The following is an 18112-nucleotide window of genomic DNA, read 5'->3' as shown; positions in this document are numbered from 1 at the left end:
ACTAACTGAATCACCCCTATTATCCTAACCGAAATCAGGGGATCGAACTATTCGTGGTGTCGATTATTGCAATCGTAACGGGAATTTACGACTCCCGTTGACGCGTATTCTAACGACCGCGTCTCCCTGCGATAGCTCGAAAATACACTAGGCGTTCGTATCAATGTATCTATGGTATATTACATTAGTGAAATATAATTCAGATATAATTTAGAAGTGTAACTAATAATAAGTACTTTTGGTATTTAGTAAGATATAAATAAGTATTTTAAGTATTAAATTTATTTATAAGTATATTAAGTAAGAGTATTTTAATATCGAATAACTCCACCCAAACTTTTTATGGATTTCTATGAGTAAACAGGTTTAATGTTCAATCTACCATTTCTTTTGCAAAACGTCGCGAGGGTCGTTTACATCTCTAAATTTCACGATCTTCTTGCTTGTTGGTCAAGGTCTACGACTTTTACGAGATAAACTATCACCCATGTGTGTCTTTCGATTTGGGAATCATTGCGCCCCGTTGTTTAGGCTAACCTTCTTTCGTTCGTGTAAGGAGGTTTGCCCGCGTGCAGGCACTTGAATTTCCTTACACCTGTAGCCGAACACCCTGTATATATCTTTCATTTCTATTACGCAAAATTAAGCTCTAGAAATCCAAAGCGTTCACTAAATTAAAAACAAAATGGAAGGGAAAGTAATAAATAAAAAGTCATGAAGTCAATTCAACGTAATCGTCATTCAATTTATTACATTTGTACATATTTAGTCTTGTTCTACGCTTCTATCGTCGTGTTCCTCCATTCTCTCGCACATTCGCACTCACGCATTCAACCTTTCTCTCCACCTCTCTCCCATACTCTCATTTTCTCTCTCTTCCCTTTCCTAATTTTTCCCTTTCTTCTTTCGAAATTCAACCGAACATTCGCGTGGCTAGACTTCTCCCCGAAAAAATTCACGTATACGCACATGTACGCATCAGGCAGACAAAAAGGACGCTTCTCGGCGGTCGTATGGACCATGCCTGGTACACGTTACTGTTGTAATTAAAATAGCACGATACATTTGAGGGCGGCTAGCCATTCTTCGTTTTATTTCTTTTTTTTTCTTTTTTCTTTATTTTACATTTTCTCTTTTTCCCTCTACCGTCTTCTTCCTTATTCCCCCTGGCTTTCATCGCGTTTCTTCCTTACCCTTCCTCCTCCATTATTGTTCTTTTTTTACCTCTTTATATCTGTTTCTTCCTTCTCTTTTTTTTTGTAATTTTTTCTCTCTTTTATTTCTTTTTTGTTACTTTTCATTTATTGGTTTTCCTTTTTTTTTTCTTAAATAGACGATTACGCACTGCCTCGTTCAGGGGCGAAGAACAGACTCGAGAGGCACGCGGCAACAAGTACACTGAATAACACGTTTAATAACTCTGATGTACGTGCGCGTGCACGATTTCATCTCTTGTACTTATTATTCACGTAACTATGTGTATATATACGTATATGTGTTCACGTATGTATGTACGCATATATGTATATACTCTTCATTTTGTTAATTTTATTCGTTTATATTTTTCTTCCATTTCTCCCACTTTTCATTTTCCACTTTCCTTCTCTTTATTCTAACACAACTTCCCTTTCTTCTTCTCTTTCGTCTTCATCGGATTCTCTCGCGGATAGAAATTGTTCCATCGCCATGTTGCGCACATACGTAAGTAGATTCGCCTTTTTTCCTCTCTTTTACTCATCTTTTTACCTCTCTTTCGCATCTTCTAAACTCTTCGCTTGCTTTTTACCGTCTGTTTCGCTAAACAAATACTCGTGCAACTGAACGGCGAATTCTCGCGCGCTGTCGCACGATTCATCCCGTGGCTAGAGTAAACTATAATTCGGAGGTCAGTCGTCTAACGCTATCGAGCTATCGAAACTCGGTCGTGGTGCCAGAGAGACGCGCGTTATACGTTAATCATGTAGGTGTATCGTGTATATATATATACACACGCATTTATATATGTATATATATATGTATATTATACGGATACATTATAATCTAGGAGTTCTGATTAAAAGGTCCAAGGAAGTCCAATACGCCACCATTACGAATAGTTTCATCTCGACGAACAGCTTGACTCTACGTTTCCGTGACACGTTCTTCTTCCTTTCCTTCATTTCTTCGTTATCTATTCCTTACGATTAATGAATCGCATCGATCCCTCCCCGTCCCATAAATTCATCAGAAATTTATTGACTCGTTTAACGTAACAATTTCGAATGGGTAATCGCAACAACCAGAACATTGGAGCGGAGATCCCTCGTTTTTACGTAAGTCGTAAGAGTAGAATAGGCGTGATTGTGCGTACAAGATTTGCATTAGACCTTTTAAACGAAGTAAGTTTCGACTATGAACAGTCCATACCACTACGTAGTTTCGTTTACTATCGGGATCGTACGATAGATCGATCGATGACGAAAGGGTCCGCCGAAATCTATCCGCCGTCGTACGTTTCGCTAACGATTGTCACTCTCGTCGGACGATTAACGATTAACAGGTAATTGAAACAAATTGATCGCCCCCACGGCGATTATTAATTAACAGCTGTCTCGATTTAACAGGTTCAACGAGTTACACAAACAGACTATTATTATTTATAGCGTTGGTAAATAGTTCGTTACGCCTATGATTATCGAACGATCGAAGTAACACGTAACACGCGAGGCAGCTGATAATCGATCATATTGGAACCGAAGGTTGTTTCTTTCGTTCGATCGATCGATCGATCGTTCGGTTCAGTCGCGTGACTATCGTTTTTTTCTTTTTTCATATTCTTTTTTTTTTCTTTTTTTCTTTTAAAAAGCAACGTGGCGCACAGCGCTCGTTAACGTTTTAGCAACCTATGAAACTTCGAGTCAACGAAGAGAGATCACCAATTGCCTTTGATCGTTCGAAGCGCGGGCACCACCACCGCACGAAGGTTCGTCAACGTCCGTCAACGTTAGAAGGCATAGAATTTTTTTACTTTATACTTGCACTCTTCTTTTACTTTTATTTAATTACTCCTTCTTTCTCTTCTCCTTAATTTTTTTTTTCTTTTACTATTTTTTCTTCATTTCTAATTTGTTGAATTTATCCCCGACAATCGTTAAATATTACCGCACGCGGTAGTATCAAAATAAACCACACCGAGTGTATAGTATAGAATATTCGTAAGTGTATGTATGTACAGTAGAGTTTCTTCTATCGTATTTATATATTTGTGTTTATTATATTTATTTTTTTATTTTTTCTTTTATTTCTCACTTCAAACCATAGTTCCGCGCTCGTCCTCGTTTTATGTTCCTTTCATTTTATTTTTATTAAAAAGTCGCACTACCATTCGTTTCGTATTTTCCTGTTTCTTTAATCGCTGCTTCATCTTTGCTCTTTGCTCTCTGCTTGTCGTCCTGCTATATTCGCTCCCTCCATTTACCCTTGTAGCGCTTTTTTGTTCTCTCTCTCTCTCTCTCACTCTCTCTCTCTCTCTCTCTCTCTCTCTATTTTTTTTATATAGGAAATACACTACGATTAAAGTATATCACAGATGTTAACGAGAAGAACGTTCTAGAACGCGAGAAAGAAACGAAGAGAAGGAAACGAAGAGAATACTCGACTCATCGTCAGTCGCCGCAGGATTTATTCGGAAGTACACGGCAGCTGGTGTCGTCATAGCTTTCCACGTGAACCCGTCCAAGTTAATACCAATTGACATAGAGATTATAGATTGTACGAGTTTCAATTTGTATTAAAGATTATCACAACGTCGGATTTAGTCTTAAGTTCCTAATCGTATTTACCTCGAGCTCCGAGCTAATCGTCGAGTTTGCTTGTTTTGTTCCGTTATATAGAGTTAGCGTGAAAGAGGTGACAAAAATACCATTATAATCGACTAAACTATGAACTGGCTGTTTATTACTTTAGCCAATCGTAACAATATTTGTTCGGCCTCCCCATTCTTCCCCCGTTTCGACCACGCACCACGTTGGTTCTGAGAATATTTAATTACGAAGCTCTTAACGTCTATTGTTAATACACGAGATTTTTTATTCCGTTTGTTCTTCCTGTCTCTCCGCAGCTAAAATCTCCGTTCCGCGATAAGACTACGCTACTTTTTATTCTGTTTTCCTAATTTCTTTTATAGTCCGAAACTGCTTTTTTTTTTATCTAGATTTTCTGGCACTTCGGTAATGACCATTCGCGTTCGTGCTCTTCTCCCTTTCATCGCGTTTATGCTTCATTTTCCCTCATTGTTTTCCGTGTGTTCGGTTTGGCACCTTTCTGTTTCTCCGTCGAGAGCTACCCACGATCCGCCGCGGCTCTCGAAACATTCCTGCGAACGACACGCGTTATTTATTCGACGAGCTGGAGAAAAAGGAAAGGCGAGAAAGTGTGGTCCGATTAATTGCAATTGTCGCGTAGACTCGACAAATTTGTTTTTTTCTTTTTTTTTTTTTTTTTTATCTAACGACTACATAAATTCCCTAATTATTGACGCAGAACTACGTCGTTCTTCATCCTACCAATTCCTACGGATCGACTTCCACGGTGTATTTTTTAACGGAACGTAAGATCAGTTCCGCTGGCAATAATAGATTGTCATAGGTTTTTCATTTCTTTTTTTTTTTTCATTTCTTCTGATTCTCTTTTCTTTTTTTTTTTTTTTTTTTTTTCTTTGGTTGCCCTCGCTTGTCGTTTGCACGCGCGTTCAGCCATTCGCTAACGTTCGCGCACACGCGATCTCTCATTCACATCTCTCATCCCTTCGAACTATTCCATTTTGCGCGCTGAAAACACACAATTGTTCTATCCGTGATCGAACACGTTCTTCGATTCCCATAGATCTTCGCTTTCGGTTATTCGCTCGACCAACAACGAATCCGTTTACCTGCCCAGAAAACGCCATCCATCCACCCTTCCGATGTTCCCGATCTTCCCTAAACCTCCTGCTCCCTATCTTTGGCAAGTTCACGGCGGCAAAGTTACTAGAATATAACGACTATATTGTCATGCACTACAGTCTTTCTTAGAGCCCAAACATTGAACCCTCGCAGAACCCTCCATGGTACTTTGCCGTTGATACCATGGTCGGCTAGCAGTTGCATAGAAATCTATACTGTTTCTCGGTAGAACCGATTACTTTGCTTTTTGTTTTCTTTTTTTTTTGGTATTTTTCTTTTTTTCTTTTTAGAATCCGTTTCTCTAAATTTCAGATAGGAGTGTAGATCGCGCGACGACCATTCGATCTTGAACTTTAAGAACGATCCGACGGTGCACCGGAACACGCTCTATCGAATCTATCGGACCTCCCCTTCATTCTTCTCTTAAGCCGGATTCATCATGGAACGCGGTGACGGACGAAACGTCCGAATCCTCGTCCAGCGTCTCCTCGTCCAGCGTGTCCTCGTTGGAGGACACCGTGCACTGGTTGTCGCTGCTCATCGAGTCGATATCGTCCACGTATATGCAAACGTCCGAGCCAATGGTCGTGCAAACCGCTTCCGGTATATTTACCACGGCGATTCCGTTCCTGTTACCGCTTCCACTAGCGTCACCGCTTCCACTAGCGCCACCGCTTCCACTAGCGCCACCGCTTCCACTCGCGCTTCCACTCGCGCATGTACTCGCGCTTGCATTCGCGCTTCCACTCGCGCTTGTACTCGCGTTTGCATTCGCGCTTGCATTCGCGCTTGTACTCACGCTTGCATTCGCGCTTGCATTCGCGCTTGCATTCGCGCTTGTACTCACGCTTGCATTCGCGCTTGCATTCGCGCTTCCACTCGCGCTTGTACTCGCGCTTGCACTCGCGCTTCCGCTCGCGCTTCCGCTCGTGCTCACGCTCGTGCTCGCGCTCGTGCTTGCCATCATGCTGTCGCTCATGTTACCGGTCGATATCGGCGACACCTCCTCCGATCGTTGCTCGGTGACGTATACGTAGCTGCCCGTATGAATCGATGGAGGATATTGGTCACCGACACTGGCCGTCATTCCCAGGGAATTTCCGCACTTGAGCTTGGACGGTCTCCTTTCGTTAATGATCGACTGCACGTCAAGATCGTCCGTCGGTGGAGCAGATACCCGTCGCTCGTTATTCGTTTTCTTAGAATCGTCCAATTTGTTGCTAGCCTTCGATGCACCGTTCTCCGTGTGATCGTTCGACACGCTCGGCGTTCTGGAAGGAGCGTTGCTCGCGGTACCGACGCTCGCGTTCGTGTCGGACTGTGACTGCGTGTCGCTCGATGGCCTGCGACTCAACGTTGCCTTGGACGGGTAAATAGTGGCCGTTGGCAAAAGATAACGTTCGCTGCTTAGTTTAGGACAGGCTAGCGTGGCTACCGAGCCGGCCGGTGACACCGGGGAAGAACTCGTTGAAGGTTTGATCACGCTCAACAAACACTTGTTCTCTTGTCCGTTGCTGCTGGTCGCCTGCCAACGTAAATTAGCATATATTAATCGATGAGAAATCGCGATGGTTAATTGCTTTGTGAATAGCGATGGAAATTAAATGTGCCAGAGTGTGTTGCTTTTTGGAATTCACTTTGAGATGTAGGATTCTTTGTGAAGGTAAATGATGATTTTTCTTTTCTTTCTTATTTTTTCTCTTTTTTTTTTGTGAGGAGTTTAACACTGAAAGGAGTTTAAAGGTAAAAAGGTAAAGTATTAAATGAGACGACGGAAACTATGTTTAACAATAAAATAATTAGCGTGACAAATGAGTTTGCATTTGACGCCTTGATGTGCACGGTAATTGAAAATTTGTATAGAACGATAAACACATTACTATGCGTGTACTATACGGTTGAAATAGTATTACGCAGGCTATCGAGAAGTCGCATCGATCAACTCCATCGATCGAGAAACAAGAAAAGGGACGACGTTTGCAAAGGCTCTTTTTCACATTCATCTCGGAATTTCCTATTGTTTATGTCTTATTGTTCTCGCAATGAACAGACTCGCGCGAGTATGTAGTTTGTTTTCTAAAAATTAAACTTTGATCGTCTACTTATGTAAGAAAGATGAGAAATTGGTAAAAAATAGAGTTGATCAGTTTGGCTTCTGGGAAGCTTCTCGTATGTGCTCGGAACGCAAAGCATAGAACAACAAACGGGTCATCACGTGCTATTTTCTTTTTACTTTATCGATTTATCTGCAAACTGAAAACTTACTTGTAACTGTTAACAAAATTGCCTACCTAAGGGAAATAAAATTATAATCCCGATCAAAACTAATCATGCTTAGAATTTGTCGTCCGTAGAGAAAATAAAAATAATTTTACCTGTAACCTTAGACGCTGCGCGTGGGTGGCATGTCGGTTTGCTGCACTATAGTTGCATTGAGGAATAATCCGAGGCACGCTTAGATTGCTCACTGACTTCTCGAAAACTTCGGCGACTTCAAAATGCATCGGCAGTAAGGATCTCCTCTGGCTATGCCCCGAGTGAAACGTTTGTCGACGCTTCGATTTGAACTTGGACGGTCTTGAACTGGAGCGATGATACGAATTGCGCCGCGACAACGTCGCGAAAATCGTTCCGTCTATAAAACGTAGAAATTGCGATAGTATTTAGATTATTCGTTAAAAAAAAAAATCACATATTATCGTGCACCTTAAAATTTCCTGATAAACGTAAAAACATAAAATACTTTTAGCCTATTACGTCTTATTTCATAATAAGGAAATTTCTTATGAAAAGTATATATGGAAAAATATTTTAAATACGCATACGAGTTTCGATCTTTGAAAGACGATACCCAAAATTACAAAAATACATCGAAAGTGCTTTAAACAGACCGATATGAAATTTCCTAAAATATTAGAATCCAGTATCTAATATTGAGATGTAACACCACAGATGACAATCAAATAATATTTGAATAATCAAAGAATGAATTAGATTTAATAATCACTCGTGAATAAAATAAATTACCACGAATCGTATGCAAGTTTTAAATATCGTTTTGCCTAATGCGAAATGGAAAATTGAGAGATTCGTTACGCGATTCATCGATTGAGCTGGCTTGGCCAGATCCATCCATAATTTACGTTCAGTTGTCGAATATTTTACTGTACACGTACCGTCTGTGTCTTCCTCTTGTGGCGGATTGTAAATAAAATTCGCAGGCAAGGAACGAACTTTGGCAAGACCAGGCCTCCCCTTAATAAGAACCTTCTCGTTCGTCACTAAAATAGACTCGCGTTCTCTAACGTCGTCGTCCTCCTCGATGCCACCATCGTCTCCTCTTTCTCGTTTCACTATTTCCTCGTCTTCCTCTTCTTCCTCTACCTCCAACAGCTCTTCCTGCTCCGCGGCCAATTCTCTCTCCAGCTGAGTTTCCATGTCAAGCTCGTCTTCCATCTCAAAAATAAATTTTAGACTTTAAATCGATTCTCTTTTAATTTTATTACGTTTTAACGCGACAGATCTACATTTTCGCTATTTATATTTTTACAATCTGTTGGACCGTGTTCGGGGAAAGACCCGTTTGCGGTGTAACTTTTCAACGAGAGTCGTAAATTCTCGTCTCGATTAGCCACGAATCGGTCGAATTCACCGTCTCGATGATTTTAAAGTTTAAATATAACTTTACATTTCACAAAGAATAACTTCGAACACTCGGTGCACAGATGAAAGTTGAACGTGAGCGAAGCGGTGCCGTTTCACTGTCTCACTGACTACGTATGAATGAGGCAGGTAGAAAAATGAAAACTCCAGAACACGAGACATACGAATTCGTCAGTTGCACTTTCCGGCAAGGAACTATCCTTGCTAATTGTTACTGGAAAGTACGGAACGTGCCCTCGAGTGAAGCGTTAATAGGGAAATGTTATGTGTTGCAAGATTTAACCGTTAAGTTAGTAGACCCAAGAAGCGTTAAGGAATGCATCGTAAACTATGGGATCAGGCAACAACAATAAGCTTTATGAATGGCAGATGGAATAAGTGTCAATAAGAATTAGTTTTCGACGCAGGATAAATGGCTGTTTGGAGTTTGTTCAAGGTCCGAGCGAATGTTAAGGAAAGCGTTAGGGAAATACAACTGAAAACAGGTATATGGCAACTTTAAAATATTAAAAATCATTATTGTCGAAAGATTATTATGGATGAAGAAATGGACGAGTGTACGAAGAGTGGTTCGCGTTACAGAACACAATCAACGCGCTATAATTATTGATTACACTAATTTACATTTAAGTCATAGAAATAGAAAATCGATTAAGAGCAACGAATAAAGTATTCTCACCTGTTTGTGACTTTCTTCGAGGTGTTTCATGAGCACGGCGACGACAACGTTGACAAGAACGAATTGTGCCATCAGCACGAAAATTACAAAAAATATCGGGGCTATAATGGTGCTCACGCAACAATTCTTCACGCAGTCCGCTGCTTCGTCGCAGTCGTCCCTCAGGGTGTCCTTCATGATACCGTTCCAATTGTCGCCGGTGGCTACGCGAAAAAGCGTTAGAAACGCCATACCAAAATTACTGAAATGCGCATGCTCCCCCAGACCCTGGCAAGGCATGTCGTCGTTACATTCTGCAATAATTAACATACATCGTGGACTAAATTCCTACAGGAACTGTACTATAATACGGTACTATAATATAAAATGTACAACGTGGACAGCAGGGGACAGAAATTGTAACAGGGCTGGGAAAACGATTGTACGTGAAAGGATAAGTAAAGAGAGGTGGGTAAGTTGGTTTTGAAGAAAATCGTTGTTTGAAAAATTCTTTGTGATAATTTAGCGCTTACCTAGTCGACCAAATAGTTCTACACCAAGAGCTGCGAAGATGAAAAAGAGGAGAAAAAATAGTAATCCTAGATTTCCAACTTGCGGTAACGCCTGCATTACCGTATCTAAAAGGGCGCGTATTCCTTTTGCCATTTTCAGCAACTTCAAAACTACAAAAATCGTTTCAATCGTTAGCCGATCCCTTTCGTTGTCCTCTTGTTTTCTTTTCTTTTTTTTTTTTTTTTTCTTTTTTTGTAACTTACCTCTAGCGATTCGTAAAACTCTCATTACCCGAATTATCGTAGGATTAATCGGAATGATCTTCGACTCAACTTCTTCGAGAACTATACCAACCACCGATAATATCACGATTCCTACGTCTAATTGATTCCATCTAGAGTGAAATAGTCGGTTTGAATATTTGATATTGCACGAAAGAATATTTTGTTTTCTTCTTTTTTGACGAAAATACGACATACTTGTCTTTAAGGTAAAGATGTAGACCTAAGGCAACGAGTTTCATAAAAGATTCGAGGATGAAGACCGCGGTGAAGAAATAATTGAATATCTTTAGAGCGTAAGTCAGAGCTTTTGGCATCATGTAAAATTCCATCGCCATGGTAACAACATTCAGGCCGATCACCGCAGCAATTGCTAGGTCGAAATATTTAGAAGTCACAACGTTGTGAACGAACAGCCTCGATTTTGAGTAGTTCGTGTAGTAGGGTGGCTCGTGCATTTCTGCGAATCGAATGGTTCGGCTTTAATTTCGTTTCTTCGATCCTGTTCGGTTAAATGCAAAACACACTCTTCCTTTTCTTACTTCGTCGTTTCTTCTCCATTTGCAAGGCTCGTTTGGCGGCTCTTCTCACGCGTTCCTCCTTCTCCTGTTCCTCGCGACATCTATGAAAATTTTCCACCACAACGCCCACGAACATGTTAAGGACGAAGAAGCCAACCAACAGGATAAAAGCTATGAAGTAGAGCAATCGCCATTCCGAATAATTCTCGATTGGCTGAAACGGATAACAAGGGATTATACCTAACTATACCTAAGATTATACCTAATCGGATTACAATCAGGATAAACCAGTTACTTATTTCTTAATAATCGTTAAAGTAAGGCCACAATTAAAAATTTTCATTTGCACACCCTCTTTCTGGAATACGTATATCTTATACGTACATTTTCATCGACGTTTTGAAACTTTTAAGTAATTTCACCGACAGAATCGAAACTCACATCGCTAGCCAAAGAACACATATCATCAAAGCTGTTAAAAATTCTGTTACCAGGGACGATTTACAAGTTACAAACGTCATTTTTATTTACTGGAAGTATCGTTCCTACTACGGTAAAAACGATAATCTCTAAAGGAGATGAAACGATCCTCCAGCAGAAAGTAAATCTAAAGGACGATCCTACTTGGGATTATGGTATTGCGACCGATAATCTGGTCGAATTAAAAATCAATGTTGGCATTAAAAAGAGAGAACTTTGGGGGGAAAAATAAGCGACCCTAGGGTATATGTAGATTAAGCGAAGTGGTAATATAATATGCAAATAAAATTGGCGCACTCGAGCGCGTTACCTGTTGATCGACGCCTACAGCGTCGAGTCCGGTGTACATGATGTTCACCCATCCGTCCCTCGATGATAATACGAACAACGACATCAACGCTTTTCCAAGATCGTCGAAATTGTATTTTCTGTTTAACCAAACGTTGCGTTTGTCGGCCAGGCAGTCCGTCTTATTGCGTACATTTTTAATATCAGGCCCCTCGCAGTAATAAAAGGCACCCTTGAAGAGCTGCACGCCCAAGATACCGAAGATTACGAAAAAAGTACAGCATATCAAAACGATGTTGCCGATAGGTCGTAAAGAGGATAACAATGTCTGAACAACCAGTTTCAAACCAGGAGCTCGATTAATAACCCGTAATGGTCTTAGTGACCTTAAAAGTCTAAAAACCTGCAACGATACGAATTAAAAGTTAGGATTATTTGATAACAGGTGGGAAAGTTACGCGAAACGTGATTATTACGTGTCCCGAACCGGTGTAAATTTCATATCATTTCATTTATTCAGTGGTGGATGATTAAAACGGGAAAGTATAATCGCGAATGTTTTTGAAGAGTTTGAGAAGATACTTGTCAGGATAAGTATGTTTTTCATTAGTATTTAATTAATCGCTCTAGATGAGGAAATGTTTCAAATATTAGAGTAATTTGTATACAATGTATCGTGTACAATGAGCAATATTCATGTATAACGTATATTGCAACATGTGCTGGGCATTGATTTATTCACATACTTATTCATCGATTGTTATTAGCATCCTGGCGTCAAGTGACGTCTCTGCTACGTCAAGTGACGTCCCTGTCACGTCATTAGCAACTCTGATATGCGTAAAGGCGTGACAAGACAGGCGCGACACTGAGTATTAAAGGGTTAATTATTCGCTCGTTTTACAAAAATATCTCAATTTTAAGACGGCGTAAATTGTGTGCCTGTGTATACGCAGAAATTAAGTGCTATCTGTATAGAAAATCTCGTGAAATTGAACCGTACGTCGAAATGTGAAAAATAGAGTATTCGAATTCGATGGAACAAACGAAAATAAGTGCTTTGATTTAATTAGAGGAATACGACGATTAAAAACAAATTTATTCTATTTCATACCGTTGAATATAATCTGCGCAAATCTCTTTGGCGTGTTTTCTTCGCATTTTATATATAATAAAAAGGAGGAAGAGAGAAAAAGAAGAGAAACAAATGCAAAAGTCGATTTAAGTTAGAATCGCGTTAAAAAGAGAAACGTACCCTCAGTATTCCAAATATTCTTGGACTACTCGCCGACAGTAAGGACATTGATAAGTCGATTATGGAAATGATCACAAGAACTCCGTCCATAATATTCCATCCTGAAGTAAAATAAGCGTCGGAGCCGTACAGCATACCAGATGCAACAACCTGCGACAAATTGTAATCCGTTTTCGTAGAAGATATTCTCGCTGTTTTTCGCAGAGATATCAAAACTCCTTTGTTACCTTGATAAACATCTCAACAGCAAACACCGCGGTAAAAATGTAATTCGCAGTGGATAAAAAAAGTCTTTCTCCACTATCCGGTGGTATATTTGGCCGTTCCATCGCCAGTGTGATACAATTCAGACCAATGAAAAAGAGAACCACGTTATCGAACCATCTTTGATCGACTAACCGTCGACATAAAACGCGAAATCTGAAACGTAAATACGTTTGCGATTTGTGGAACGATCGTTCGTTGTCAAATCGAGGAACACTTAATCATAGTCAAAATTTGTATCGACGATATTTAAAGATATTTAACAATCCGAGCATATTGAATTTTCGTTAAGTAAAAAGGAATATTAAAAAATGTATTAAGTAGTTCAATCGTATTTTTCTTGTTTCGAAATACTTGAAGTAAATAGATTTCTTTCTAAGGAAATATGGCACATAAAGTGTGCCGCGCACGCACAAACGTACCTGTTATTCGGTGGAAAAATGTAAAGCGAGTAATCATCACGTTCCTTAAGGCATCCTTTCGGTTCAAAAAACATGAATATTTTTTTAATTCTCTCGATGCTGCTTGCACTACCATGACCATTCAAGGGAGGCGTCTGTTCGTCTGTACGGGGATTGTCATCATCTTGATCGGGAAGTCGTTTAATTCTGGGCAGTGGACCAGTCTCCATCGACAGATTATTGATTGTACGTGCCGTTGAGCATTGCATAGGCACCTCGTCTAGAGGTAAAGTTTTTCTCGTCGGCGACTGAATGTTTTCGTTTCCACGCAACGAGTTCCTTCGCGAAAGATCGCTAATCCATCGCATCTTTAAAATATATTAATCCCCGTGATTACTTTATTACGAATTACCAAAGTTTATCTTTCGCAATTGATCGTTAAAATATCCTTTACTTGGAAAACCAAGTCGTGTCGACGATTAATATTTGTAAATTTCTTCATGGTATTATTACGATTTTGATACAAATTTTCACATTTTCTATGTAAAATACGTAAAATTTGAAATAATTTCATTAATTCGATCTCAAAATCAACCGACGATTAATTTTGAAAATACGTTTGCGTTTTTTCTACGCACGTTTTCCTCGATATCTGGACTTTCAAAATACGCGACAAAGAAATATTTTATAACGAGTTTGAAATTTTTGACAAGACTCACCTGATTAGGGGTTGCTGTGTAACGCCGTATAGAGGAGCTACGGCTTGCGATGGAATTATTAGGGCTGAGACTACGATTATTGCTTGTTAGGACGGTCGTTCGATTATTCGGTGTGTCGCTTTGCGTGTCGTTTCTTATCGAACCGTGTAAATAACCGCCGTTGAAACTGAAAGGTAATTTTGCGAAAATTACCACGGCAAAGGAGAAACTGGAGCATAAACATGATCATCTATTGTGAACAACGTTTATCGCGGACTACGTTAATGTTACATCGGTGTTTCGAATACGACGTTACCATCAATTTGCATTACTTGCATATTTCGCTTCGACAACATTCTCCGGCAAATAATTGAACAAGAAAACAGAATTAGTTTAATTAATTTAACTTGTAGAGATATTGCGTTTGACTATGCGAATAAATAAATTTACCTTGGTTGAGATATGATGAATTATCGAAGACTTAACTGGCGAACGAACTGCCACGAATGGGTTTTTACCATTTCTTTCTATAGTACACTCGTAGTTTCAACGTAAATGATATTTTTCTATTACGCGTTAACGATGGTATTTTAATTCTCGTTATTCAATGTAGTTTTGCTACTCGCTGTGATTCATGCAACTAAAATCTTGCGATTGAATTTTCATCGTCTTTTCGCTGGATAACCATATGCAAACGAGGAACAAAATAATGGTTTAGCAAATTTTCAGTTACCGCGAAGCAGTTATGCCACGTATTACGCAATGACCGAGTCGTTAACCAATATGAAGTATTTATGGATGACCGTAATCATCTTTGACAAAGATTGATGTTACTTCCCTTAAACCGGTTACACACGTAACTGCATACTCGTGCAGTATGCAAATCTATTGCACAAGTATACGCGAACGTTTGTGCGATAATAGCGTGCCCTGTGGGGGCTATACGATCAAGGTATACTCGCACAAAAAATTACCCGGCTTTACACTGATTAAAAATTGAAACAATGACTTTTTTTTTAGAAGGTTACAGTAAGATAGCGAAGCTCCACAGTGGCGTACTAAAGTACACACAGAGTTAAAAACAGAGTAACTGTTTAAAAATTGGACCGGACGTCTTGAATTTATTTGAAAAGTTGGAAGAATTCGTTTACTAGGTGACGCATAAAATTTTTTTTTTTTTTTTTTTTTTTTTTTTTTTAAGGAACCGCAGTTGGTCGGAATTTCGAAGAAGATAGGAAAGATCGCTTCTTACAGCTCTTTTATCTCAGGTTACGATGAAAATTTAAAAAGTACGCTCTGTAGATTTATGACTGTTACATGCATACTGAAAATTTCATGTATAAAACTCGTAAGGATTATGAAAACCTAAGCCAGAGGGTGGGTCAGCAAACAAATTGTAGCTCCCACTCCAAGGAATATACCTAAACTTTATTTTATGTTATTCAACTATTATTTGTATTACTTTATTAATTCCATGTTACCCACAGTGGCTGCAAAAGGTATTTCTACACCACTACGGTTGTTATTACCTTTGCACGCTAACTAAATCCGACTGTAATGTATTTTATATCATTTAATGAAAATGACAATAGTTCGATACTATGAGAATAAAACGTAGGATCTAATTAAAAAAAAAAAAAGAAATAAGAATATGTACAAATACTTTTCGTAACCACTGTACATATTATTTCCAAATATCCTTTTATTATGCGTATCGTCTTGATTTTATTCACAACTTACGTTGAATTGGAACCGAGTAGGGTGCTTCGACCGTTATTTAGGACAGTAGCTCTACTAAGAGGTTCGTCCTCCGATTGCGACCAACGTTTCCTCCGTAGAGATGGCCGTGATAATTTCCACGAGTAACCTCTTTGTATCCTTGGCGGACTGTAGCAAGGAGCAGCCGGGTAACTTACGAGTCGAAAGATAATATTCATCTTCGCGTTTCGTATAATTTATTTCAAGTTGCATTTCGTGGAACGCAGATATTACGTACCTTGAACTGGATGATTCTCTCGTTGCTGGATTAACAACAGCAGTGACGAGGCTTATTCGTCGAGGAAACTGTCCGGCAATAAGATTTTTGGTTGATATTTTATTCGAAACGTCTGGTAGCTTCAACAGGCCGGAAGGAATACTACACTGACTCTGGAAAAATAATATTTTCGTAGAAAGTTACTGGAAATCGATGAATATTTTCAGCCTGCTATAAAAATATTCAGACATTTATAAAAAAAAAAATGTTAAGCTAGAAAATTCCAATATTCCATTACAATAGCTATTTATTTCTTCAAATAGATCAGATATGTTTGTTATATATTTACCGAGTGGCAATTACTTCGAAACGAGTACTAATTATTAATTTACTTTTTAGCCTAATTACACTTTGCCACGATACGAGCATCGTGTTAAACAACGCAGTTGTTTAAAAGATAGTACACGTACGCCTGAACGATCGATGGATTCGATGGACAATGCCGCTGTAGGATAAACAGCTCGACAATTTAGATCTCTGTAGCCGACATCGAGCGTGGTGTTGGGCGAATCCTGAGGGGTGGCTGCCGTGTGAGTGATTATCGGCGGTTGTCCAGCAGCGCCCATCATCTTATTCTCCTTTTGAATGTTACACTTTGGCTCGTCCATCTGATGTTTCCATACGGTGTTCTGCTTCTCCCTGCTGTTGTTGTCTTTGTACTTGCGCAACTCCTCCGCGCTCTGCCACGAATTCTTTCGATCCTACGTTCAAATATTTACACGCTAAGATAAAATCGTTTTTCAGTTTTCTTCTCGTCCATAAAACTTCGCAAGTAAATGCGATCCAACGCGTGGCTATCTTCGAAGCGAAGATCAATGTGTCTCACAGGTTGACGAATAATCGGTACCGTTAAAAGATTGGCGCGATTTATTTCGAAAAAATTTGATTCGTTCGAGTGATTTATTTCTACGAGTTTAAACCGGAAATTATCGCCAAAGACATATATTTAACGTTTGCAAAAGGTTAAGTAAATGTTTTAGAATCACTTTGACGTTGATTCGTGAAATTGGAAACTAGTGATTTCATATTAGAAAATAAATTGAAAGGAACGTATGCTATTAAAAGTAACGTTGTAAGGGATGTTAGTGAAACTGATCCACGACAAACATCGAGATAAATGGCGCTCGAATAGAAAGTAAGCCATTATTCGTCACTTGGCTCAGGCATAAGAGCAAAAGACAAATGGACAAGTGGATAGCGCGTGAGTTATGCAGACACTCAGGCGAATGAAGATAGTCAATGTTAGTTCGGATAAACAAGCGAAGTTCATTTTTAGATCAGATAGTCGCTTGTACGAGTATACTTCAAGATGATAAATTCGTAAGGATGGGCGTATCATTTTCATGTATCACGAAAGATGAATTATTCGTTGCAGCTTTCTATAATGTATACTTGCGTCAAGAACATATTACGAGCAAACGGAGCAAACCTCTAGGAAATTCACGAGAAGCAAAATGGGACCAAAATGCTGTCAAAATGAAAGTTATTAACACGGAATCAAAATGGAAAGTAAAATGATACTAAACTGAAAATCGGAGTAAAATCGGGATAAAGATCAGGAGGATGGCTGTGCAAGAAGTTTAAGGATTAGAATACGAAATAGGATGGAAATAGCGAAATATTTCTGACATCGTCCCAATTCCTCCTATTTTATATCTGAAAATATTTGTTCTTCCAAATACCTGTACTCTCATTGTGTCGAAACAACGAAAGTAAATGCAGCATTCGAGGAACCTGGAATTCTAAACTCAGCGATTTCCTAAGAAAAGTAAACATTTTATCCTGTATAAAACCAAAGTATTGTTTGATTTATGTCTTCCTTAGCGACGCAGGCAATTTTTTTACTAGAAGATTTTAAGCAGACGCGTGCTTTATGTATTTTAATTTGATTAATGGTGATAGAAGCTGTCCACTGATCAATAAATAAAGCTCCTTTGATAGATTGCTTTTTACCCTCTCTTTTTCCAACAAATTGCTTCTTGCACAGAATATTTTGGAAACCTGTACGTATACATAACCCGAGATGATCGATAAAGCTCGAAGAGGAGAAAGATGCAAGAACCTCGTGACGAACCTGTATGTTCTCATACTGTACTTCAAATATCTTTGGCTTTTTCAGTTATGGACCAGCTG

At 39.2% G+C, this 18112-nt stretch overlaps 1 protein-coding gene across 7 annotated transcripts in view; it reads right to left on the bottom strand.

The window, feature by feature from the left end:
* Positions 1-720: 720 nt before the first annotated feature.
* LOC126917789 (voltage-dependent T-type calcium channel subunit alpha-1G) overlaps positions 721-18112 on the bottom strand; it is a 105269-nt gene continuing 87877 nt past the window's right edge. For 5 of the 7 annotated variants that reach the window (XM_050725061.1, XM_050725059.1, XM_050725063.1 and 2 more), the window contains 16 exons: positions 16390-16680; positions 15941-16092; positions 15685-15855; positions 13966-14131; positions 13268-13614; positions 12809-13001; positions 12582-12731; positions 11349-11729; positions 10580-10772; positions 10236-10497; positions 10020-10150; positions 9777-9926; positions 9265-9557; positions 8099-8378; positions 7298-7557; positions 721-6447 (listed from right to left, as the gene is read on the bottom strand). In XM_050725061.1, the coding sequence (XP_050581018.1) occupies positions 5335-6447; positions 7298-7557; positions 8099-8378; positions 9265-9557; positions 9777-9926; positions 10020-10150; positions 10236-10497; positions 10580-10772; positions 11349-11729; positions 12582-12731; positions 12809-13001; positions 13268-13614; positions 13966-14131; positions 15685-15855; positions 15941-16092; positions 16390-16680 (4533 nt within the window). In that variant the 3' untranslated portion in view covers positions 721-5334. Of the gene's footprint in view, positions 6448-7187; positions 7214-7297; positions 7558-8098; positions 8379-9264; positions 9558-9776; positions 9927-10019; positions 10151-10235; positions 10498-10579; positions 10773-11348; positions 11730-12581; positions 12732-12808; positions 13002-13267; positions 13615-13965; positions 14132-15684; positions 15856-15940; positions 16093-16389; positions 16681-18112 lie in introns of all 7 variants that reach the window. The other 2 variants (XM_050725065.1, XM_050725060.1) reach the window with 2 other exon arrangements.

This window comes from Bombus affinis, chromosome 6, assembly GCF_024516045.1.
Source record: "Bombus affinis isolate iyBomAffi1 chromosome 6, iyBomAffi1.2, whole genome shotgun sequence".
Classification (NCBI taxonomy): domain Eukaryota; kingdom Metazoa; phylum Arthropoda; class Insecta; order Hymenoptera; family Apidae; genus Bombus; species Bombus affinis.
Note: the sequence above shows the minus strand (reverse complement) of the source record. Positions and strands in the feature narration are given on the sequence as shown.